At 42.8% G+C, this 27,329-nt stretch overlaps 1 protein-coding gene and 1 long non-coding RNA gene across 2 annotated transcripts; one reads left to right on the top strand and one right to left on the bottom strand.

The window, feature by feature from the left end:
• The first annotated feature begins 21 nt into the window (after positions 1-21).
• On the top strand, positions 22-21,855 carry LOC141166130 (uncharacterized). Its single transcript, XR_012251251.1, has 3 exons — positions 22-368; positions 481-562; positions 21,354-21,855. It is a non-coding gene; the product is annotated as an uncharacterized lncRNA (long non-coding RNA).
• Positions 3,261-25,439, bottom strand: LOC141166127 (carboxypeptidase A1-like). The gene is made up of 11 exons (XM_073652495.1): positions 25,289-25,439; positions 23,567-23,648; positions 21,410-21,544; positions 20,923-21,027; positions 20,106-20,207; positions 12,362-12,460; positions 10,847-10,957; positions 10,636-10,726; positions 10,308-10,507; positions 10,096-10,180; positions 3,261-3,485 (listed from the first exon to the last, which is right to left on the bottom strand). Exons 1-11 carry the CDS (start codon positions 25,351-25,353, stop codon positions 3,301-3,303), a joined length of 1,260 nt encoding a protein of 419 aa, XP_073508596.1. The 5' UTR covers positions 25,354-25,439; the 3' UTR covers positions 3,261-3,300.
• Positions 25,440-27,329: the final 1,890 nt, after the last annotated feature.

The following is a 27,329-nucleotide window of genomic DNA, read 5'->3' on the forward strand; positions in this document are numbered from 1 at the left end:
AGTGACAGTTCCCTGTGGTTGCTAGGCGACAGGGACGCTGTGGCCACCCTGGTTGTGACTACTTGTGTTCCCGCCTGGGTGCCCGGGGCTGAGGGCGGCTCTAGAGTCACCGGTCCCGTGGTTCAGTATTCCTTCATGTCAGTATTCAGTCTACTAGTGCTGGGGAGCCGGACTGTGGAGACTGGGACGTGTGCACTCAACTGCACACTGCTGCCGCTAAATACATAGATGTGCGTGCATTATGGGATATGCGTCCATTATGGGATGCGCCACTTTATCCTGCAGGGAACATTGGCTAATCAGACTTTCTGGATTACCGGATGACCCTGTTATACAGTCAGCTCTTACAGCATCATCAGTCCTGATAAGTCAGTAAATGCTTAACCCCTTCCTGTCTGAGACATTTTTCATTCTTGTGCTTCTGTTTTATCCTCCCTGTGACATAACCATAAGAGAGCTGTATTTTGTGATCTGTTGCAGTTTTGAATTACACCACAAACCATTCACTTCACCCCGGAGGAAGCCGGTAAAGCAGCGATACGCGTGGTGATCTTCTGATCACGTAGGTTTTTGGACTTACTCTTAAATTGGTACAATTGTTTTACACTGAGTGACTTACTGTCTATCACAACTAGGGTTGAGCGAGTATGTTCTGTTCGAGTATGCTCGGGGCGAGCTCCGAGTATTTATAGCTGCTCTGTGATATCGTTGAATCGCTCCCGTGTGCATGATTTGCAACTGTTTGACAGCTTTATTACATGTGAGGAATGTGTAAGAAATAGACATTCCTCACATGTAATAAAACTGTCAAACAGTTGCAAATCATGCACACGGGAGCGATTCAACCATATCACCGAGCAGCTGTAAATACTCGGAGCTCGGCCCGAGCATACTGGGCGAAAGGGTTAATAGAACATACTCGCTCAACACTATTCACAACTTGTTTTAGGGGTAGTCTTAGGCCATGTTCACATCTTGCAGAAAATTTCCACTGCTGATTTTTTTTACTGCTGATTCCCTTTAAACATGGTGTCTGGCTAAAACAAACTATCATCTGGGACCCGCACCAATCAGCAGAACAGGAGAACTCTTATCCCCATTACATTTGAGCAGCAGTACGTACAGTGGTGGCCAAAAGTATTGGCACCCCTGCAATTCTGTCTGAATCTACTCAGTTTCTTCCTGAAAATGATTGCAATCACAAATTCTTTGGTATTATTATCTTAATTTAATTTGTCTTCAATGAAAAAACACAAAGAATTGTCCTAAAGCCAAATTGGATATAATTCCACACCAAACCTAAAAAAGGGGGTGGACAAAAGTATTGGCACTGTTTGAAAAATCATGTGATGCTTCTCTAATTCGTGTAATTAACAGCACCTGTAACTTACCTGTGGCACCTAACAGGTGTTGGCAATAACTAAATCACACTTGCAGCCAGTTAACATGGATTAAAGTTGACTCAACCTGTGTCCTTGTGTGTACCACATTGAGCATGGAGAAAAGAAAGAAGACCAAAGAACTGTCTGAGGACTTGAGAAACCAAATTGTGAGGAAGCATGAGCAATCTCAAGGCTACAAGTTTATCTCCAAAGACCTGAATGTTCCTGTGTCTTCCGTGTGCAGTGTCATCAAGAAGTTTAAAGCCCATGTTACTGTGGCTAGCCTCCCTAGATGTGGACGGAAAATAAAAATTGACGAGAGATTTCAACGCAAGATTGTGCGGATGGTGGATAAAGAACCTCGACTAACATCCAAACAAGTTCAAGCTGTCCTGCAGTCCGAGGGTACAACAGTGTCAACCCGTACTATCCGTCGGCGTCTGAATGAAAAGGGACTGTATGGTAGGATACCCAGGAAGACCCCACTTCTTACCCCGAGACATAAAAAAGCCAGGCTGGAGTTTGCCAAAACTTATCTGAGAAAGCCTAAAACTTTTTGGAAGAATGTTCTCTGGCCAGATGAGACAAAAGTAGAGCTTTTTGGGAAAAAGCATCAACATAGAGTGTACAGGAAAAAAAAAAGAGGCATTCAAAGAAAAGAACACGGTCCCTACAGTCAAACATGGCAGAGGTTCCCTGATGTTTTGGGGTTGCTTTGCTGCCTCTGGCACTGGACTGCTTGACCGTGGGCATGGCATTATGAAGTCTGAAGACTACCAACAAATTTTGCAGCATAATGTAAGGCCCAGTGTGAGAAAGCTGGGTCTCCCTCAGAGGTCATGGGTCTTCCAGCAGGACAATGACCCAAAACACACTTCCAAAAGCACTATAAAATGGTTTGAGAGAAAGCACTGGAGACTTCAAAGGTGGCCAGCAATGAGTCCAGACCTGAATCCCATAGAACACCTGTGGAGAGATCTCAAAATGGCAGTTTGGAGAAGGCACCCTTCAAATATCAGGGACCTGGAGCAGTTTGCCAAAGAAGAATGGTCTACAATTCAAGCAGAGCATTGTAAGAAACTCATTGATGGTTACCGGAAGCGGTTGTTCGCAGTTATTTTGGCTAAAGGTTGTGCAACCAAGTATTAGGCTGAGGGTGCCAATACTTTTGTCTGGCCCATTTTTGGAGTTTTGTGTGAAATGATCAATGATTTGATTTTTGCTTCATTCTCTTTTGTGTTTTTTCCTTGCAAGCAAATTAAATGAAGATAATACCAAAGAATTTGTGATTGCAATCATTTTCAGGAAGAAACTGAGTATTATCTGACAGAATTGCAGGGGTGCCAATACTTTTGGCCACCACTGTATGCTCAATAGCTGCTCCATTCATCTCCTATGGGGCCGCCGAGAGCTGCACTCGGATTTTGCTGGCACCCCCTTAGTGTATGAATGGAGCAGTAGTCAGGCATCCAACCTGCGGTTCCATTTTGCAACAGGGATAAAAGTTTTCCATAGAAGATAACAGTTCTCCATTCTGCTAATCAGTGCGGGTCCCAGTAGTTGTACCCTCACAAATCAGTAAGTTATCACCAGAGAACCCCCTTAAAGGGAATCTGTCAGTAAGATCAACCCTCCTAAGCAGTCTACATGGACATGTAGGTCATAAGAAGCTGAATAAAATGATACCTTGATATCTGTGATGCGATGTCTTATTCTAGAGAAATTCACATTTTTCTTATATGTAAATGAGCTGTTCAGGACTATGGGCCGGACTGTAATGCTAGAAGAGCATAGGAATGGCTTATCTGCTTAGATTTTTGGTATATGTCTTTACATGATATGTTTCAATATGATGTGTAATATTCCAACAACACGATCTTTAGTCTCAGTAATAATCTTTATTGCATTGCACGTTTTATTACGAGTTATCACGAGTATGCTCAATGAGCTTAGTGAGGGCCAGCCAGGTCTCCTCGGAGGTTGGGATAATCTGGTTGGCTGGCAGGGCAAAACCATAACGGCCGGTATCACGAAGCTCAAAGGTGTAAGAGTACTTGATGCCCTGGTTGTAGGTCCAGTCAACGGTACCTCCACTGGCTTGGTCTGTAAAACAAGAATGGTAGGTAAAGATCATAGACAAGAGAATGAAATGTCCATAACATGATGCCTTACCTACCTGCTAGATTTGCTTCGTTATACATGTTTTCTAATAAAACTTGATTCATCCATAACTCATCTACCTTCTTTACAATTATGAGGGCAGTTGTCTATACAGTTGTTTGCTGGGTGGCCCTGATGGTTATTGTGTTGCTGTGAATTGCATATAATACAAGCTGGGGGGGGGGGTGCATACCAGGGGCGGACATAACATTGGTGCAACCTGTGCGGCCGCACAGGGGCCCAAGAGGTAAGGGGGCCCATTTCTACGTCCAAAGCAGGTGCAATTTTGCATTTTTTAGGAGCTCTTTGGCTGCAAAGGGCCCATATATTTCTCTTGCACAGGGGCCCTTTTCTGCCTGTGTCCGCGTGGTTGCATGGCCACAACAGTCACCAGGCCTTACCCAGATGAACTTTTTCTTTTGGGGAGTCATTAAAGATTAGGTATATTCAAGAAAACCATGCACAGTTGACAGCATGATTATAATTCATCTGTAATTGTAACAGTATACCCACTTCTGCATCTCCCTATATAAAACCATACGGATATCATTAGGGGATCTCTACTATAAAATAGAAAAATGAGCCATTCTGCAAAACCTGTTCACACTGTGGCCTGCCTGGCACATCTTTGTAATTAGAAAACAGCCATTCATTAGAATAGCCATCATGTAACGCATACTTGCTAACTGTCCCAAATTTTCATATACAGTCCCTGCAAAATTGGGCTGTCATAGGCCAAAATGGGGCAGAGTTTATCTAAACCTCACCCAAAAAACTTAAAGAGGTGGTCCACTACAATGTTTAATGCGCCCATTGATTTAAACCTTTTAAATAAGTATTTTTCTAAATACCTTAAGTTGCCATATTTGCCTGTGAGTGGCGCTATCGCTGCTCGCTCAGTCCCGATCACGTGACCCCGGCTGCAGCCACCTCTGTAAACCGCTGATGTCACGTCAACTTCCGGACTCCCTTGCATCATCGAGGCGTGACCCAGTCGCATGCACCCCTTCCCCCCCCCCCCCGATTAACTGGGCTTTAGGTGTTATCTCACCACACGTCACAGACCAGTATCCAGCGTGCGCTTTACCTCTCTCCTCTATTGATGGCAATTATGGTAATGCAGCATTTCTTGTGTTTAGTCTGGTATTGTTATTGTTAGAACTCTCCTGTTAGGTTTTTTTGAGTTTGCTGGTCACATGACCATTTTTGCCTATTTAATCCGGCTCCGCCCTCCTTGCCTTGCTGGACTTCATTGTATTTACTACTCTTGAGCTAGCTTGGTGCTCTGTTGCCGTTCTCTGTTAGTTTTGCTAGGTCTTCTGACCTCTATGCTTTTTGTTGTGTGTTTGTCTTTGACTGCTACTATTTCTGCTAGGAGGTGTCCAACTTATCCCAGTCCCTAGTTCTTGTAGGGATCCCTCCCTCACATCTATAGGTCTTCGTACAGACTAGCTGAGGACTTTAGCGGGTCTGATCGTAGGATCAGTTTCCCCGTTACATCGTAGGGATCTAGTTTAGTTCTATTGTAGGGACAGATCTCCTGTCTTTCCTTAGTCTCTGTAGCAGATCATAACAGTAAGTCCAGCCCTAAAAGAAAAAAAAAAAATTTCTCTAAGGAAAGACACCCAGTTTTCCATCATGGTCTCGGTTCAAGATTTGGCTCAACGCTTGCAGGGACTCTCTCTGGAGGTGGTCAAGCTCCAACAACACGTGAGTAGCTGTCCTGGAGCACATTTTGTTGAACCAAAGGTACGTCTGCCTGATTTATTTTTTGGCGAACAACAAGATTTTTTTTCTTTTAAAAATGCTTGTTTATTGTATTTTCGTTTGAGACCCGGATCCTCTGGTGATGAATCACAGCGCATAGGGTTCATAATGTCACTTTTGCGCAAAGATCCTCAGGGATGGGCCTTCTCTCTCCAACCTAGTGATCCGTGCTTTAGATCAGTGGATAGTTTTTTTTCTGCTTTGGGTTTGTTGTACGATGATCCTGATCGTGTCTCATCTGCTGAGTCTGAATTAAGACGTTTGAGGCAGGGATCGGGTAATGTGGAAAAATATTGTTCTCACTTCCGTCGGTGGTCTGCCCAGGTGGGGTGGAACGATTCAGCTTTGAAAAGCTTGTTTCTTGCAGGGCTAGGTGAAAGGGTTAAGGATTTACTGATTGCTTATCCCACACCTGGAAACTTGCAGGAGGCAATGCAATTAGCTATGCGGGTGGACAGGAGACTGCGTGCAAGGATTAATGAGAGCAAATCCTCTGCTATGTCAGCTCCGAGTCTTGAGAGGGTCTGTGCTGACAATGGAGAGCCGATGGAGATTGGGGCGATGGCACCCCGCTCTCAGGAAAAAGACCGCAGGCTTTCTGAAGGCCTGTGCTTCTATTGCGGAAATTCTGGTCATTTTATTAAGAGCTGTGTGCTTCGTATGAAGAAAGAAAAAAAAATAGTCAGTCATGCCCGTATTGCCTGTTTAAATTCTAAGGGAGTATTCCTATCTGCCACTACTGCTGCTCAGGATGAATTAATTGAATTTCGGGTATTTTTGGATTGTGGTTCTACTCTGAATGTGATTGATGGGGGATTCCTGGAAAAACTTAGATTAGAACCTAAAACTTTGTCATCCCCTATTTCTGTGGTTTCTGTTGATGGCTCTCCCTTGAAGAGTGTTACTCACAAGGTCTGTGAATTTCCCCTCACTATTAATGGTATTCATCAAGAGAATTTGGATTTGGTGGTATTGGATAATTTGCCTTCTCCAGTAATATTGGGGTTACCCTGGTTAAAATTGCACAATCCTGTATTGGATTGGTCTACCAATGAAATTAAGTCCTGGAGCCCTAAGTGTTATGACAAGTGTTGTAACGGGCGCATTGCTGCTGTGGAAAAAGGGGAATTACCTGTACCTATTCAGGATTTTTGGAGAGTTTTTTCTGAGGAGGAGTCGCAAATTTTGCCTCCCCATAGAGACTATGATTGTACCATTGAATTTGTCCCTGGAGCGACTCTTCCTAAAAGTCGTTTATTTAATCTGACTATTCCTGAGAGAAAGGCTTTGGAGGAATACATACAGACAAGCTTGGCCGCCGGTCACATTAGGCCTTCCAAGTCTCCTGTGGCTGTTGGATTTTTTTTTGTAAAAAAGAAAGATGGCGGTTTACGTCCTTGTCTGGACTTTCGTGAGATTAATAAAATTACTGTACGCAATCCTTACCCACTGCCATTGATTCCTGATTTATTTAACCAGTTAGTGGGGGCCAAGTGGTTCTCTAAAATTGATCTCCGGGGGGCATACAATTTGTTGCGCATGAAGGAGGGTGATGAATGGAAGACTGCTTTTAACACTCCTGTGGGTCATTTTGAGAATCTGGTGATGCCTTTTGGTCTTACCAATGCTCCAGCATTTTTTCAGAATCTTATTAATGACATCCTTAGACCTTTAATCGGCAAAAATGTGGTTGTGTATTTGGATGACATTCTGATTTATTCGCCTGATCTGAAGTCTCATTGGCGGAGCGTACGTGAGGTATTACAGTTATTAATGGACAATTCGCTTTTTGCTAAGCTGGAGAAATGTGAGTTCGCTGTACAGAGAATTAGTTTTTTGGGCTACATTATCTCCAGTGCAGGTTTTGAGATGGACCCGGTTAAAGTTCAAGCTGTGCAGGAATGGCCTAGGCCTATTGGTTTGAAATCGATACAGAGGTTTTTCGGTTTCGCCAATTATTACAGAAAATTCATAAAAAAAAATTCTATTATTGTCAAACCACTGACCGATCTCACCAGGAAAGGTGCTAATGCGGTTCAGTGGACTTCTGAGGCCATTGAAGCTTTTGTGTTTCTAAAGGAGAGGTTCACCTCTGCTCCCATCCTTATGCAGCCTGATGTGACTAAGCCGTTTTTGGTTGAGGTTGATGCTTCTTCGGTGGGGGTCGGTGCGGTGTTGTCTCAGGAAAACAAGGATGGAGTACATCCCTGTGCCTTTTTTTCAAAGAAATTTTCTGAGACTGAACTTAATTACGATATTGGTAATTGGGAATTGCTGGCGATTAAACTCGCATTTGAACACTGGCGTCACCTCTTGGAAGGTGCTGAATTTCCCATTCAGGTTTTCACTGATCATAAAAATCTGATCTATCTTGATGCTGCCAAGCGCTTGAATGCCCGTCAGGCTAGGTGGGCACTTTTTTTCTCGCGGTTTAATTTTTCCGTTACTTACATCCCGGGTACCAAGAATGTTAAAGCGGATGCTTTGTCTCGCAGCTTTTCTCCCATGGTCGGTGTTGAGGAGGAAGAGGAGACCATTTTACAAGAAGGTGTTGTGATTGCTGCTTTGGACTCCATTTTGGAGGATGAGATTCTTAAAGCTCAGGAGAATGCCCCATCTAACACTCCCCATGGGAGGTTGTTTGTGCCTAGGACCTTTAGGAGAGATTTGTTTGTTGAGTGTCATGAGTCTCGGTTGGCAGGTCATCCAGGAATTTCTGAGACCAAGAGACTTGTGGGTCACAGTTTTTGGTGGCCTGGATGGCAGAAGGAAGTCATTAAGTGGGTGCGCCAATGTACTGTGTGTGCAAGATCCAAGTCTTCGCATGCTCCTGCTGCGGGGTTGCTTTGCCCTCTGGAGGTTCCTAGTGCACCTTGGACACATCTGGCTATGGACTTTATTACTGACCTTCCCCCCTCTGAAGGTTTCACGGTCATCTGGGTGGTCGTGGACCGTTTTAGCAAGATGTGTCACTTGGTTCCCTTCATCAAACTGCCCTGCGCTAAGACACTCGCTAAGGCCTTTGTCAAGGAAATTGTCAGACTACATGGTGTTCCTACTGACATTGTTTCTGATAGGGGACCTCAGTTCGTGGCTCGTTTTTGGCGTGCCTTTTGTGACAGGTTGGGAGTTCATTTGTCGTTTTCATCCGGATATCATCCTGAGTCTAATGGCCAGACAGAAAGGAAGAACCAGGATGTTGAGCAGTTCTTGCGTTGTTTTGTGGCAGACAATCAAGAGGGGTGGTCTGAGTTTCTGCCACTTGCTGAATTTGCTCTTAACAACCATACATCCTCTTCTGCTGGGTGTTCGCCTTTTTTTTGTTGTTCAGGGAGACATCCGTCTTTTGGGTCATTCTCCAAATTGGTTTCGGCTGTGCCTGAGGAGGAGAGTTTTTCCGGTGATTTGGAGAGAGTTTGGACGGATGTGCGTGGTAATCTTCAGGAGGCTAACAAAAAATCTAAGAGGTACTTTGATAGGAAACGGCAAGAGGTTTTGTTTGCTGTTGGTGACATGGTTTGGTTGTCCTCTAAGAATCTGCGATTGAGGATTCCTTCTAAAAAATTGGGTCCCAAGTTCGTAGGGCCCTTTAAGGTGCTTCAGATAGTTAACCAATCTGCTGTTAGGTTGGAGGTCCCTACGTCCTGGAAGATTAACCCGGTGTTTCATGTTTCTCTATTGAAAAAAGCTGATGTGTCGGATGGTGACGCCTCTGCCACTGTTCCTCCGGTGGTGGAGGACGGGGAATATGAAATTTCCCGCATCCTAAATTCTAGACGGTGTAGAGGGAGTTTGCAGTATCTCGTCGCTTGGAAGGGTTTCGGACCTGAGGATAACTCATGGGTGAGGGCGGATGATGTTTCTGCTTCCAGACTTGTCAGAGCGTTTCACAGGAGGTTTCCTGGTAAGCCTGGGCCTAGGGGATCCGGAGGATCCTCTTAGAAGAGGGGGTACTGTTAGAACTCTCCTGTTAGGTTTTTTTGAGTTTGCTGGTCACATGACCATTTTTGCCTATTTAATCCGGCTCCGCCCTCCTTGCCTTGCTGGACTTCATTGTATTTACTACTCTTGAGCTAGCTTGGTGCTCTGTTGCCGTTCTCTGTTAGTTTTGCTAGGTCTTCTGACCTCTATGCTTTTTGTTGTGTGTTTGTCTTTGACTGCTACTATTTCTGCTAGGAGGTGTCCAACTTATCCCAGTCCCTAGTTCTTGTAGGGATACCTCCCTCACATCTATAGGTCTTCGTACAGACTAGCCGAGGACTTTAGCGGGTCTGATCGCAGGATCAGGTTCCCCGTTACATCGTAGGGATCTAGTTTAGTTCTATTGTAGGGACAGATCTCCTGTCTTTCCTTAGTCTCTGTAGCAGATCATAACAGTTATAATAGGTGCATAGGTTACAATCGCTCCCAGGCCCTGGAGACTAGGTGGGCCCCAAAGGTCCCTTTGCCCCATATGAAAAGACTATTACTAATAAATACCTGTGTTAGTTGGGGGCCCCATTGGAGATTTTACATTAGGACCCACAAGCTTCAAGTTACGCCACTGGTTCCCCAACAGCTGATCGTCCTGAGATAACCCTTTAAATAGGATCTGTCACCTTATTCTGCTGTCCTATAATAAGAAGGTCTTTTTGTGCTGTTTTGGCTACTAGGAGCCTGGACCCATATCTGTAACATGCTGCCCTTCATAGAACATTTTATGTATGCTGACAGATCCAATTTAATAAAATCATATTTCCTGTATATTTTGAATTAAAAAAGTGCACAGAGTGAAAACATGACTTACAGATGGTGGTGATGATGGTTCCATATGTGTACTGAGTTCCATACAGAGAAGTCAATGCAGTTACTGCTGTTTTAGCAACACGGTCCTGCGTACAAAGAGGCAGAATAAGATGAAAATATCGATAATAAAAATCAGATTCCTGTATCTTCATAAATAAATTGTATATTTTTGATTTATTATAACACATTATAAAAAAAGTTTAAAAAAATTACCAATTCAGCGTTATCTGGGGTACGAACACTCGTGTAGCCATATGGATAGAGGAGCATCTGGGAATAGCTGTGGATGGAAACAAATCCCTTGATTTTGCCATGGCTCTTCACAAAGTCAACAATAGACTTGACTTCTGGCTCAGAATGAGCAGAACGTCCATGGTAGGTCTCAGAGCAAGGGTTTGAGCTTGATCCACCACCTAGATATCAACGGTATAATGTAATTAGAAAAGTAGAAGTCACTTACTCGGTTATTAGGTTCTGATATTGTGGTTTTAGATACTGTATATTCCTGATTAATAACGCATGAATAAACTCAGCATGTTACCTCCAAAACCAGCATCCCAGTTCCTGTTGGGGTCAGCTCCAATACAGGTAGAGCCAGAGTTGGGGGATCTGGTCTTACGCCACATACGGTTCTGTCATGTAATAATGGTAATGAGCGAAGAGCTTCACATCAATTAAAAAATATCCACCACCACTGCTATAAATTGTCATGCATGTATAGAAGGAAGACATTGAGCTCAGAGGATATTTACTGAGGTGTGGGTGAAAACAAAGCCATCAGGGTTGGTCACAATCTCCAGGAAGATATCCAATTTGTTCAGAGTGGCAGTAAGAGATGGGTCATTTCCAAAATCCTTAACGATCTATAGATAAGGAAATACATAAGATCATTAATATCTCATAACCGTTACGTTTTTCTGTCCCCCACATATTTCTTAAGCCCTTACATATATATATGTGCTTCATTAATTTTCCCTAATGCTGTTGTTCTTAATTGTAATCATTGTTCCAATATCGAAACAAATAATGTTCAAATGAATAAATTGGTTAGGTAAAATTACAACCTTTTAACTCCATAAAATGCAGTAGGGAACAAACTTATAAGGGTATACCCATCTCCAAGATCCTATCCCAATATGTAGTATTAATATTAGCAAATACCTCCAATTAGAAATGTAGTATAGTTCTTCTGATTTGCTATGTCACTTACCCCATGTGCAGGCATTGCAGTCGCTTAGGTATCCATGGTTACGACCACTCATATAGTGACAGTTAGTTGTTAGTGGTCGTAGCCATGGATATCTAAGCTACTGCAATGCCCTGTACATAGGGTAAACAACATAGCTTATCAGAAGAACAATACTACATTTCTAATTGGAGGTATTTGCTAATATTATTATTATTACACCTACTACATATTGGGATAGAATCTTGGAGATGGGAATACACCTTTAAAGAAACACTCCAGTTTTTTCTTCTATAACTGCATCCCCACCTGATTGTTTATCACCCTCCGCTCTATTCTTATATACAGTGTACTTATTTTCATGCATTGAAACTTTCTATTTTCTTCCTTTCAGTCTCCATATTGATCCCTAGCTTTCATCCTGCATGTTATTCCTCCATGTTTTACTATTAATCCATGATGCATCCATACAGAATTACATGATATAATACAACCAGTTCCATTTTGTCTGTTGGGATGATGCTGTGATCATTCTTCCCTCTATATTTTCCTAAATAAACTAATATAAGTATACAGTATGGGAGGCTGAACCGTGATATTCTACATTATTATTGTGTGATAGGCACTGTGCAGTCATCATCATTATCTTTGATATGAGCTTCTTCCCCTGCCTACCCTGGTATAGTCCATGAAATTTCATTATATAGCAGCTTTTGGTTACTAAGGTGGTGACCCCCTTCAGACAACACAATGCCATGTAATTCCCAGTGTGGGGGGGTCACCATGTGATCACATGACCTGATTTAAGAGCAGTATGCCATGAATTTCCAGTTAGAAAGAGACAACTAAATAAAGTAATAATATATTAATTTTATGTTGAGGGACTAATGACAGGATAAATTTAAAAAAAAAAGAACTTGGAGTGCTACTTTAAGAAGTTTGATTATAATAATTGTCAAGCCATGATATATATATATATATATATATATATATATATATATATATATATATATATATATTATAACAGATTTCTCCAGTCGACAAACACACTGCAAATGTAAAAAAAATTGTGACTGCATACCTTCTTAGCAAACCACAGACCACTGGCCTGAGTAACCCACTCACGGGAGTGAATTCCAGTATCAATCCAGAAAGCTGGGCGGTTAGCGCCAGTGCTGAACTAGAATAGAAAACAAAATGCATATATAACCTAATAATCTATTCGTTTTTCTTTCAATGAACACCATAGTTGGTTAGATCCATATTGTTACATGATTTTGTATGATGTCTGCATAAATGTTCTTCCTCTAGGCCATACATGTCAAACTCTGGCCCGTGGACCAATCTGGCCCGCAATGTGGTTTTATTTGGCCCTCGACACCAGAACCACCACCCCTATGTGGGACTATTATTCTGTATGGAGGACTATGTGGGTCCCATTATTCTGTAGGGAGGACTATGTGGGGCTATTATTCTGTATGGAGGACTATGTGGGTCCCATTATTCTGTAGGGAGGACTATGTGGGGCTATTATTCTGTATGGAGGACTATGTGGGGCCCTGTATACTGTATGGAGGACTATGTGGTGCCCATTATTCTGTAGGGAGGACTATGTGGGGCTATTATTCTGTATGGAGGACTGTGTGGGGCCATTATTCTGCATGGAGGACTATGTGGGGCCCATTATTCTGTATGGAGGACTATGTGGGGCCATTATTCTGTATGGAGGACTATGTGGGCCCATTATTCTGTATGGAGGACTATGTGGTGCCCATTATTCTGTATGGAGGACTATGTGGGCCCATTATTCTGTATGGAGGACTATGTGGGGCCATTATTCTGTATCGAGGACTATGTGGGGCCATTATTCTGTATGGAGGACTATGTGGGGCCCATTATTCTGTATGGATGACTATGTGGGGCCAATTATACTGTATGGAGGACTATGTGGGGCCCATTATTTTGTATGGAAGACTATGTGGGCCCATTATACTATATGGAGGACTATGTGGGGCCCATTATTCTGTATGGAGCACTATGTGGGGCCATTATACTGTATGGAGGACTTTGTGGGGCCCATTATTCTGTATGGAGGACTATGTGAGGCCCATTATTCTGTATGGAGGACTATATGAGGCCCATTATTCTGTATGGAGGATTATGTGGGGCCCATTATTCTGTATGGAGGACTGTGTGGGGCCCATTATTCTGTAAGGAGGAGTATGTGGTGCCCATTATTCTGTATGGAGGACTTTGTGGGGCCCATTATACTGTATGAAGGCCTATGTGGGGCCATTATACTGTATGGAGGACTATGTGGGGCCCATTATTCTATTTGGAGGACTATGTGGGGCCCATTATTCTGTATGGAGGACTATGTGAGGCCCATTATTCTGTAGGGAGGACTATGTGGGGCTATTATTCTGTATGGGGGACTGTGTGGGGCCATTATTCTGCATGGAGGACTATGTGGGGCCCATTATTCTGTATGGAGGACTATGTGGGGCCATTATTCTGTATCGAGGACTATGTGGGGCCATTATTCTGTATGGAGGACTATGTGGGGCCCATTATTCTGTATGGAGGACTATGTGGGGCCAATTATACTGTATGGAGGACTATGTGGGGCCCATTATTTTGTATGGAAGACTATGTGGGCCCATTATACTATATGGAGGACTATGTGGGGCCCATTATTCTGTATGGAGGACTATGTGGGGCCCATTATTCTGTATGGAGCACTATGTGGGGCCATTATACTGTATGGAGGACTTTGTGGGGCCCATTATTCTGTATGGAGGACTATGTGAGGCCCATTATTCTGTATGGAGGACTATGTGAGGCCCATTATTCTGTATGGAGGATTATGTGGGGCCCATTATTCTGTATGGAGGACTGTGTGGGGCCCATTATTCTGTAAGGAGGACTATGTGGTGCCCATTATTCTGTATGGAGGACTTTGTGGGGCCCATTATACTGTATGAAGGCCTATGTGGGGCCATTATACTGTATGGAGGATTATGTGGGGCCCATTATTCTATATGGAGGACTATGTGGGGCCCATTATTCTGTATGGAGGACTATGTGAGGCCCATTATTCTGTATGGAGGATTATGTGGGGCCCATTATTCTGTATGGAGGACTATGTGGGGCCCATTATTCTGTAAGGAGGACTATGTGGTGCCCATCATTCTGTGTGGAGGACTTTGTGGGGCCCATTATACTGTATGAAGGCCTATGTGGGGCCCATTATTCTGTATGGAGGACTATGTGAGGCCCATCATTCTGTGTGGAGGACTTTGTGGAGCCCATTATACTGTATGAAGGCCCATGTGGGGCCCATTATTCTGTATGGAGGACTATGTGAGGACCATTATTCTGTATGGAGGATTATGTGGTGCCCATTATTCTGTATGGAGGACTTTGTGGGGCCCATTATACTGTATGGATGACTATGTGGGGCCATTATACTGTATGGAGGACTATGTGGGGCCCATTATTTTGTATGGAGGACTATGTGGGCCCATTATACTATATGGAGGACTATGTGGGGCCCATTATTCTGTATGGAGGACTATGTGGGGCCCATTATTCTGTATGGAGCACTATGTGGGGCCATTATACTGTATGGAGGACTTTGTGGGGCCCATTATTCTGTATGGAGGACTATGTGAGGCCCATTATTCTGTATGGAGGACTATGTGAGGCCCATTATTCTGTATGGAGGATTATGTGGGGCCCATTATTCTGTATGGAGGACTGTGTGGGGCCCATTATTCTGTAAGGAGGACTATGTGGTGCCCATTATTCTGTATGGAGGACTTTGTGGGGCCCATTATACTGTATGAAGGCCTATGTGGGGCCATTATACTGTATGGAGGACTATGTGGGGCCCATTATTCTATATGGAGGACTATGTGGGGCCCATTATTCTGTATGGAGGACTATGTGAGGCCCTTTATTCTGTAGGGAGGACTATGTGGGGCTATTATTCTGTATGGAGGACTGTGTGGGGCCATTATTCTGCATGGAGGACTATGTGGGGCCCATTATTCTGTATGGAGGACTATGTGGGGCCATTATTCTGTATCGAGGACTATGTGGGGCCATTATTCTGTATGGAGGACTATGTGGGGCCCATTATTCTGTATGGAGGACTATGTGGGGCCAATTATACTGTATGGAGGACTATGTGGGGCCCATTATTTTGTATGGAGGACTATGTGGGCCCATTATACTATATGGAGGACTATGTGGGGCCCATTATTCTGTATGGAGGACTATGTGGGGCCCATTATTCTGTATGGAGGACTATGTGGGGCCATTATACTGTATGGAGGACTTTGTGGGGCCCATTATTCTGTATGGAGGACTATGTGAGGCCCATTATTCTGTATGGAGGACTATGTGAGGCCCATTATTCTGTATGGAGGATTATGTGTGGCCCATTATTCTGTATGGAGGACTGTGTGGGGCCCATTATTCTGTAAGGAGGACTATGTGGTGCCCATTATTCTGTATGGAGGACTTTGTGGGGCCCATTATACTGTATGAAGGCCTATGTGGGGCCATTATACTGTATGGAGGATTATGTGGGGCCCATTATTCTATATGGAGGACTATGTGGGGCCCATTATTCTGTATGGAGGACTATGTGAGGCCCATTATTCTGTATGGAGGATTATGTGGGGCCCATTATTCTGTATGGAGGACTATGTGGGGCCCATTATTCTGTAAGGAGGACTATGTGGTGCCCATCATTCTGTGTGGAGGACTTTGTGGGGCCCATTATACTGTATGAAGGCCTATGTGGGGCCCATTATTCTGTATGGAGGACTATGTGAGGCCCATCATTCTGTGTGGAGGACTTTGTGGAGCCCATTATACTGTATGAAGGCCCATGTGGGGCCCATTATTCTGTATGGAGGACTATGTGAGGACCATTATTCTGTATGGAGGATTATGTGGTGCCCATTATTCTGTATGGAGGACTTTGTGGGGCCCATTATACTGTATGGATGACTATGTGGGGCCATTATACTGTATGGAGGACTATGTGGGGCCCATTATTTTGTATGGAGGACTATGTGGGCCCATTATACTATATGGAGGACTATGTGGGGCCCATTATTCTGTATGGAGGACTATGTGGGGCCCATTATTCTGTATGGAGCACTATGTGGGGCCATTATACTGTATGGAGGACTTTGTGGGGCCCATTATTCTGTATGGAGGACTATGTGAGGCCCATTATTCTGTATGGAGGACTATGTGAGGCCCATTATTCTGTATGGAGGATTATGTGGGGCCCATTATTCTGTATGGAGGACTGTGTGGGGCCCATTATTCTGTAAGGAGGACTATGTGGTGCCCATTATTCTGTATGGAGGACTTTGTGGGGCCCATTATACTGTATGAAGGCCTATGTGGGGCCATTATACTGTATGGAGGACTATGTGGGGCCCATTATTCTATATGGAGGACTATGTGGGGCCCATTATTCTGTATGGAGGACTATGTGAGGCCCTTTATTCTGTAGGGAGGACTATGTGGGGCTATTATTCTGTATGGAGGACTGTGTGGGGCCATTATTCTGCATGGAGGACTATGTGGGGCCCATTATTCTGTATGGAGGACTATGTGGGGCCATTATTCTGTATCGAGGACTATGTGGGGCCATTATTCTGTATGGAGGACTATGTGGGGCCCATTATTCTGTATGGAGGACTATGTGGGGCCAATTATACTGTATGGAGGACTATGTGGGGCCCATTATTTTGTATGGAGGACTATGTGGGCCCATTATACTATATGGAGGACTATGTGGGGCCCATTATTCTGTATGGAGGACTATGTGGGGCCCATTATTCTGTATGGAGGACTATGTGGGGCCATTATACTGTATGGAGGACTTTGTGGGGCCCATTATTCTGTATGGAGGACTATGTGAGGCCCATTATTCTGTATGGAGGACTATGTGAGGCCCATTATTCTGTATGGAGGATTATGTGTGGCCCATTATTCTGTATGGAGGACTGTGTGGGGCCCATTATTCTGTAAGGAGGACTATGTGGTGCCCATTATTCTGTATGGAGGACTTTGTGGGGCCCATTATACTGTATGAAGGCCTATGTGGGGCCATTATACTGTATGGAGGACTATGTGGGGCCCATTATTCTATATGGAGTACTATGTGGGGTCCATCATTCTGTGTGGAGGACTATGTGGGGCCCATTATTCTGTCTATATCATTCTTCAGCTAATGTCCACGTGTTATGGTCTGTAGTTATGGTTTATGCGTGGTGTCTGATGTATGGAGGACTATGTGGGGCCCATTATTCTGTAAGGAGGACTATGTGGTGCCCATTATTATGTATGGAGGACTTTGTGGGGCCCATTATACTGTATGGAGGACTATGTGGGGCCCATTATTCTATATGGAGGACTATGTGGGGCCCATTATTCTGTGTGGAAGATTATGTGGGGCCCATTATTGTGTATGGAGGACTGTGTGGGGCCCATTATTCTGTAAGGAGGACTATGTGGTGCCCATTATTCTGTATGGAGGACTATGTGGGGCCCATTATTCTATATGAAGGGGCCCATTATTCTGCGTGGAGGACTATGTGGGGCCCATTATTCTGTATGGAGGACTATGTGGGGCCCATTAAGTTTTTCATTTTGGCCCTTTGTGTGTTTGAGTTTGACATCCCCAGTATTATGTATATGCACTTGTCTATATCATTCTTCAGCTAATGTCCACGTGTTATGGTATCTAGTTATGGTTTATGCGTGGTGTCTGATGTGTAGTGTTATTGTTTTTGTTACTGGTACTGAGACTCATTTACTATTAATAAATTAATTCCTTGTACTTATACCTCATTACCTTATTTATTATATTAGTTATGTGCAATTTGTATACTGTAACTTCTTGTGATGCTACCTTCATATGCCTTCAGCAATATATGCATATCTATAGGGTCTCAAGTTGTTCCACTGTTTTATTCATTGTGTGGATTCATTTTTTATCTCTTGTTTTCATTAGTTTTATTTATATATTGTATCAATAAAAATTGTGATTTTTTTAAGCTGGTTATTTTTCATGCCTTACTCATAGGTTTGGTGTATCTCTAGTGCACAAGACCTTATGTATATACAGTGCCTACAAGTAGTATTCAACCCCCTGCAGATTTAGCTGGTTGACACATGCGGAATTAACTTGGCATTGTGACATTTGTACTGTAGATCAGCCTGGAAGTGGGAAATGCACTGCAGCAAATATTGTTGTTTTTTTTTTAAATGTTAAAAGTTAATTCAGAGTGTCATTTATTATTCAACCCCTCAAACCACAAGAATTCTGTTTGGTCCCCCTAAAGTATTAAGAAGTAGTTCAGGAATCAAGAATAATGAGCTTCACATGTGTGGATTAAAGATCTCTTTTGCCAGCCTTTTCTGACTATTTAAGACCCTCCCCAAACTTGTGAACAGCACTCAGACATGGTCAACATGGGAAAGACAAAGGAGCATTCCAAGGCCATCAGAGACAAGATCGTGGAGGGTCACAAGGCTGGCAAGGGGTACAAAACCCTTTCCAAGGAGTTGGGCCTACCTGTCTCCACTGTTGGGAGCATCATCCGTAAGTGGAAGGCTTATGGAACTACTGTTAGCCTTCCACGGCCTGGACAGCCTTTGAAAGTGTCCTCCCGTGCCGAGGCCAGGCTTGTCCGAAGAGTCAAGGCTAACCCAAGGACAACAAGGAAGGAGCTCCGGGAAGATCTCATGGCAGTGGGGACATTGGTTTCAGTCAATACCATAAGTAACGTACTCCACCGCAATGGTCTCCGTTCCAGACGAGCCCGTAAGGTACCTTTACTTTCAAAGCGTCATGTCAAGGCTCGTCTACAGTTTGCTCATGATCACTTGGAGGACTCTGAGACAGACTGGTTCAAGGTTCTATGGTCTGATGAGACCAAGATCGAGATCTTTGGTGCCAACCACACACGTGACGTTTGGAGACTGGATGGCACTGCATACGACCCCAAGAATACCATCCCTATAGTCAAGCATGGTGGTGGCAGCATCATGCTGTGGGGCTGTTTCTCAGCCAAGGGGCCTGGCCATCTGGTCCGCATCCATGGGAAGATGGATAGCACGGCCTACCTGGAGATTTTGGCCAAGAACCTCCGCTCCTCCATCAAGGATCTTAAGATGGGTCGTAATTTCATCTTCCAACAAGACAACGACCCAAAGCACACAGCCAAGAAAACCAAGGCCTGGTTCAAGAGGGAAAAAGTCAAGGTATTGGAGTGGCCTAGTCAGTCTCCTGACCTTAACCCAATTGAAAACTTGTGGAAGGAGCTCAAGAATAAAGTCCACATGAGACACCAAAGAACCTAGATAACTTGGAGAAGATCTGCATGGAGGAGTGGGCCAAGATAACTCCACAGACCTGTGCCGGCCTGATCAGGTCTTATAAAAGACGATTATTAGCTGTAATTGCAAACAAGGGTTATTCCACAAAATATTAAACATAGGGGTTGTATAATAATTGACCCACACTTTTATGTTTAAAATTTATTAAAATTCAACTGAGCAACATAACTTTTTGGTTTGTAAGATTTATGCTTCTGTTCATAAATCCTACTCTCGTTTGCAGTTTGAAGGCTCTAACTTATTTGCATCTTATCAAACCAGCTAAATCTGCAGGGGGTTGAATACTACTTGTAGGCACTGTATGTCTCTCGACTATATTGGCGTCACAATACTCACTTGCCTAATAACTGTGCACACAGTGTATGTCTGTCAACAGTGTAGACCACTCTTACCTTCAGAACATTCAGTGGGCGACCCTCGTAACTTGAGCCAATCCTAATTTTGCTGACAAATCCAGGATTTTCAGCCACCAGAGTGTCAATAAAGTTGTTAATCTGTGAACACATAAAATCTGAGCATTACATTGTTTTGTTGCACACAGTCTATCACATGTAGAAAAATTTAACACATAGACCCGATTCATCATTGTTGTTTCCCCATTTTTTGGAGTAATTTCCTCCCTTTTTATTGGCGTTTGTATTTGCGCCTTACGTTTTGCGCCACTTTTTAAGTTGCTCTTTTATTTTATTATTTTCCCTTAACAACTTTGCTCATCCAAATGTTTCAGACAGATTCATGAAATTTTTACCAAATATCTCATTTTTTGGCGCATCTCTCTCCAGTCCCTGGCCGGAGTAAGGTTTCTGGAGGAGTTTTTATTCTGGTGCATTTTTGTGACTTTTTAAAGAATTTGAAATTGTGACTGTTGGTGCTAAAAATTTGCAAGAACTGGTTAAAAAGAAAAATAAAGATCTTTTATTGATTCACGAACCACTTGCACTATTTTTAAGAATTTGGTGCAAAAAACATCAGCCAATACCACAAGACAAAAAAATAAATAAAAGTAACTACGATGAATTGCAAATTATGAATTTGGCTCTCTATATGCACATTATGCCACGGGTTATGCTATTTTAACTAAAATTATTAAATTGAAGCAAGTGGCAACACAGGACCCTGACCAGTATACCCCATTGTTTACAGCATGCATCCAGTCAATATAAAGAGCGTGATATGTGTAGTAAAGCACTGACAGGCATCATCTCTTACCTCATCGAAGGTGTGGTATGTGGCATAGTTAAATGTGTCAGTAGAACGAGTATTTTCCATGGAACGTCCAAGTTTCATGTCTTTCTTTTCTTCATTTAGCAAGGTCTGTTAAGAATAGAAAAAATATCTAAAAATAAAGATATTTAGCAGTATACATTCGCTAGCAGAATTCACTTTCGTACTTTAACAAATGAAATGTTTGGTGTTTCATATGCAAAGCATTTGTAGCGATAAATATATAATAATTAATAACTAATACACAACCCTACATTTCTTCTAATAGTTGTATCATTGCACACAAGTCTTGTTGGCCAATATTCAACTGTACGATTAATTTCCAACCTATATTACATTTTTAGAACTCCACTTTATTATATAGCCAATACAGTTAACATGTCATTGACCATGTTGAAATCCCATATCTCTTTCAGCTACCTACTACATTCCATTTCTTTGAATCCATTCTATTGTGGAAACCAGCACCTACCTGCAGGTCTTGAATCATGATGCTGTACTGGATATTGTTAGACTCCAGATAGACCTTTACATCCTGAAGACTGAAGAATGGTACACGGATGTCAATGAATCTCTCGGGTCTGGAAGGCCCCTGCCAGAAGTCCAGCTGTAAAACCAAACATGAATGGGTTAATACAATAATTTATAGAAGTAGAATTGCAGCACCTGTGTTCGCTTCCTAGTGCACAAAATGCCCTAATAAAATGTCAGAAAGATCTCAGGCCCCCATTGTAGAGATTTCTTTCGATTGATGTCCTGTTGTGAGGCATTCCAATAAGGACTGGCAGGGTAGTGAACGCCAAGTGAAATGTCTGATGGGATCATAGTGAATATTGCTAGATTTTTCCTCCTCCATTGTTTTTCAGGAAGAATTACGTTGTTTTTAATACAATTATATAAGATGATTTGAATTGTTGCTTTCATTATTGCTTTTTACAAATCTCTCTCCTTACATTACTTTTATACTGTATATACTGTAATTGTGGTTGGACTTTGATCTCTGGGGATGAGGCTCAGCATCACAACCTGGCTGGTTACACCCCAGTAGAAATATATGAGAAATCCTGTACTATAGTAGGTTATATATACCACTATATTTCAGAATTCTGCAAGATCTGAACATGTCCTTAATATTTAATGCAAGCCTGTCATCAGGATTTCCTGATCTAAATGGCTCTCACTGTTAATGTGACTGTAATATACTTCAATTTTTATTTCTTTTTTGTTACTCCACCAACTCTGTCCAGCCTTTGTTATCCACATCCCGCTGTCTACCTCTTACTCTCGTGGACACCTGAAGACCGGCTCCTGTGCGTTGCTGAGAAGATTCCCCCCACCTAAGTATAGCAGTGTGACATGCACATGTGCCGACAGCAGTGGGAGACATTTAAACACTTTGGTCCACATTTATCAGCGTATTTTCATTTTTGGGGCAATTTTTACTCCACAATAGTGCCTTATCGCTGTGTGACATATGTATTAACAAATATCAACAGTATTTAGAGACAATTTAGACCTGGCAAACTGTCTGGAATTAGACACATTTAAAGGGGTTGTCCAGTCCAAATCAATAAGTCTGCAGTTACTCTGTGTGACTACAGACTTATGAATCCCCACTGTGCGGTACGAGGATTCACCGGTATCCGAGCCAGGACTGGAGGGTATATATGCGTTATACATATTCCCGGCCAGAGCCCATCCAATGGGCGTGGCATCACTCTCCATACACTTGTATTAAGCGAAGCCGTGCCCCGACTAGTGACACGGCCGTTTAGTGAGCGTGGCCAACTAGAGGGCGCAGCCTCGCTCCATACAAGTGTCCGGAGAGCGAGGCTGCACCCACTAGATGGGCTCTGGCCGGGAGTATGTATAACGCATATATACCCTCTGGTCCCGGCTCAGAAACCAGCGAATCCTCGCAGGGCACAGTGCGTACGCTGGGGGGATTCATAAGTCTGCAGTGTGACTGCAGGTTTATCGATTTGGACCGGACAACCCCTTTAAGATGTGCAACTATTTAGAAACAAAATTTTAAAAAAAGTTGCATTTCCACACAGGCAGTAGCATAGAACAAATTTTGGATTTTATCCCGTATGACAGAATAATCAAGGCATTCTCATACGGTTATCAATCTGTTGCATCATAAACCAATGAATTAATCTAGGTGCATCTTAGATGCTAAATAAAGCCACTTCCAATAAATGTTAGGCTACATGTCTATATATAATTGTAAAAAAAAAAGATCAGAATCAGTCATGCTTTAAAGGGAAGCTGTCAGCACATTTCTATCAATGGAAGCAGTGGTCTGGCTGTGTGGTGTCTTTTTTGTAGAGATCCGATGTGCCAGTCATGAGAGTTCTAGAGCAGGAGCCTTATGCACAGTTTGAGGTGCAGTGGAGGCGTATCAGTGCACTTGGATTGCTTACTCCAAGTGCATTGACACACCCCCAGTGCACTTCCAACCTGATTTGCATATGGATTCCACTATAGATTTCTCATGACTTGCACATCGAATCTCAATAAAAAAGTATCATTTTCATTGAGGGGCAAGTGCCAAACTAGCTAATCCACTACTTTCATGTAAAAACAGGTTCTCTTAGAGTACCTAAAATGTAATTGATTTTGTTACCTGCAGATCCTCATAGTTTTCCAGGTCACGGACCAGGTTCACCTGTTCTTCATCGGCTGGGATGATTCGCAGGACTTGTTGTCTGTAGAGACATTGAGGAATGATATAGCATCAGTGTCCAGTTACATATCCTTAACATTTTTAATAGTGTTGCACACTGTAAAACAATGAACGCAGAACAACTAGAGCTTGGTTGAGTAATTCTCTGTTTAAGGCCACGGCCCCACTATCAGTATTTGGTCAGTATTCGATCAGTATTTTTTCTCAGGAGTGGGAGCCAAAACCAGGAGTGGAACAATCAGAGAAAAGGTATAATAGAAACAAGTCACCAATTCTGCATTTATCACCCACTCCTGGTTTTGGCTCCCACTCCTGAGAAAAAATACTGGCCAAATACTGATAGTGGGGCCGTGGCCTAAAATCGTACATCTCTCTACTTCTCTGTACAAATGTACTTGCAATTCCAAGCTTGCAGCTGTAAATCCGATTGCCGCGGCTTTGATCGCATGGTGCCTGTTTTTAACATTTGTCTAAAGTGGATCTGTCACTGGAGTTCTCAATAAAGACTGCATACATTATTAAATATATCGCTTAGACCTGATGAGGCTGGTGTAGATATCCATGTAAAATTCATGTGAGAATGACGGTATAATCCTCAAAAGAAAAATAATTTTATGAGTTCAGCTAGAGTGCATGTTAATAATAGGCAAGGAATAGGCAGGCAGGTCTAAGAGATCTGTTTAAAGGGAATTTGTCACCAGGTTTGTGCCACCTAATCTGAGAGCAGCATAATATAGAGACAGAGACCCTAATTCCAGTAATGTGTCACTTACTGAGCTGCTTGCTGTAGTCTTGATAAAAGCACAGTTTTATTAATAGATACAAGGGAAATATCAGCTGACCAAAGAAAGGTAGATCACGGCAACATGTAGTCCATGTAGTGATGCTCAAAACAGACGGGGCCAGTGTCCCCAGCACAGCAAACAAAAACATAGAAACAATTCCAGCACCAACGAAAAAATAGAATGTTGAAATGTATTTATGTTCCATAAAATCACACATCCAAACACATGAAAAAGGGCAAAGAAAAAGCAAAAAACATGGGGGAATTTAAACCTTACGCATTTCGGACCTATGAATAAGGACATGGTAGTCCAAAACGCGTAAGGTTTCCCCATTCCCCCATGTTTTTTGCTTTTTCTTTGCCCTTTTCATGATTTTGGATGTGTGATTTTATGGAACATAAATAAATGTCAACATTTTACTTTTTTCGTTGGCGCTGGAATTTTTTCTATGTTTTTTGTCACAGTTCTATCAGCAGAAAAATTATCATTAGAGGACTATTTGCTATGTCATTCTACATATTTATGAGCTCTGTATATCCCCGCCCCTTCACTGATTGGCAGCTTTTTGCCTATGCACAGTGTACATATAAAGTTGTGAATCAGTGGTCTGTGTGTTTTCCAGAGCTCAGCCTTCAGAGAACTGTAAGATCTGCAGCAGATAAAACAGTGATTTTATCAAAACTGCAGCAAGCAAGTTAGTGTTACATCTCTGGAATCAGGGTCTCAGATGGAACAAAAAGAACCTGGTGTCAGATTCCTTTTAACAGTGTATGTAGTTTGTATTGTGACAGCTGCACAGAAAAAACACGGTGCTAGAACTCTTATATGTACCCAAAAATATAAGCAATGGACAGAAACCTAGAGATTTTGTACTTACCCGCTGAAATCCTCCATGCTCGTGGCAGCTGCCACCAAGGCAAGTAACGCCAGAACACCCCTCATCTTGAACTCTGCAGGATGTTAGCATACAGGGTGCTGTATATATACTGTTCTGTCTTCATAAACTGCAGAGAGCCTACTCTGGGATTGGCCAGCGTCTCTTGTACACCTGCTTTTATTCCCACTTGTACCTGATTAACATGGCGGGAACAAACCACCTGCTGGCTCGGTTACTATATTTAAATGCTAGTTTTATTATCAGAAGTCCTTCCATGAAATTGCAATTTTGTGGCAACATACTAGGAAATAAGATGATTATGCATTTTGTTCAGAATACTGATGTGTTTATGTGTCTTCAAAAAGTTGTATATCTCATGATTGTCGTTAAGAAATAAGTTAGCCTTTTCTTATAGACAAGGGGGCTGATAAGATCATAACCCAAATTCACCCTTCTCTACTCGTTACTGTTCCCCCTGTATATTTGTTCTTCTTCGTTCCACTTGGTTATGCTGGTAATGTTTTATTCCAGGGTCACTTCGCAGGTGCCCAAGCAGGTTCTACAAAATTCCAGATTGTGGTGTGACAGCTCCTGATTGGGTGAGGTTAGATTTCACACCAAAAAAATTACAACAAATTCTAGGAGAATGCACAAGAAGAGTTTTCAAAATCTTATTCACAGGTAATAAAAACATAGGTACATGATGAGGTGATGAGAGAGCATGCTCGTTACTCGAGATTTACGAGCATGCTTGGGTGTTTTCCAAGTATCTTTGGCATGCTCAAATGTTATGTTTGAATCAGTCCGTGTGCATGATTTGCGACTGACAGATTTAATACTTGTGAGGAATGCATGTTTGTTAGGCATTCCTCACATGTATTAAAGCTGTCAAACAGTTGCAAATAAGGCACATGGAGTGACTCAAACATAACATTCGAGCACGCCCCAAATACTCGGTGAGCACTTGAGCATGCTCGCCGAAAGGGTTAACAGAACACGCTCGCTCATCACTAGTATAGATTTTAAAACATGATGTACATTAGGAAATAAATTTCGTCCAGATTTTTTGGGTGTGTTAAATTTACAGATCAGCTTAAAGCAGTGTTTCTCAACTCCAGTCCTCAAGACCCACCAACAGGTCATGTTTTCAGGATTTCCTTAGTATTGCACAGGCAATAATCCCATCACTTGAGCAATACTAAGGAAATACTGAAAACATGACCTGTTGGTGGGTCTTGAGGACTGGAGTTGAGAAACACTGGCTTAACGGAATTGAATGGAACTTCGCTGCAGTAAGACACTCAGGACAGGTGTGGCGCTTTCCTGGAAGAGTACACCATTATTTTCCATACTCAGTGCATGATGGCAGTGAGGATGTGCTTAAAGGGAGCAGCGGTTGAACACTATCTAATAATACTCAGACATTCAGACCAAACAAGTAGATGTGGGGGTCCTGTTTGTCCTCGGATAACCTAAAGGCCTGGCAATAATGAGTGTAACTATAGTTGGTGCAAGGGTTTCAGTCGCACCCAGACCCTGGAGCATAGGGGTCCAACAGGACCCTTTGACCGATATAAAAAGAAGAATAGTATTAAAAACCTGCGACACCTGGGGTGCTGTTACAGGTTTTGCATTGGGACCCAAAAACTTAAAAGTTACTCCAAGGCAATGTGTCCTAGTCTCCTTGGAAAGACGTGTGAAATGCATCTATCCTCCAAGAGAAAAAAAGCTAGCATTCGGCTGCGTGCCCACTATGCGTTTTTGCCGCAGAATTTCCGCAGCGAAAACGCTTAAAAAACGCTTGGTAATACGTGCCACATGGTCCCCGATGTACGCAGCATGCATTGATGTCAGCGGTCGCGTGACCTGTCACATGACTAAATGACGTCATGAAAGGTCCTTTCACACCACTGCAGGCCGCCCAACACACCGGATGGACCGGAGAAGGAGACCGGGGGCCATCAGAAGGTAAGTATAATCTTTATTTTTTATCATTCTTATTCTTTTTTTTTTACTATTTACTTGGTCACACTATATACAG

This window comes from Phyllobates terribilis, unplaced genomic scaffold (assembly GCF_046119375.1).
Source record: "Phyllobates terribilis strain yellow unplaced genomic scaffold, ASM4611937v1 Scaffold_11__3_contigs__length_659146591, whole genome shotgun sequence".
NCBI lineage: Eukaryota > Metazoa > Chordata > Amphibia > Anura > Dendrobatidae > Phyllobates > Phyllobates terribilis.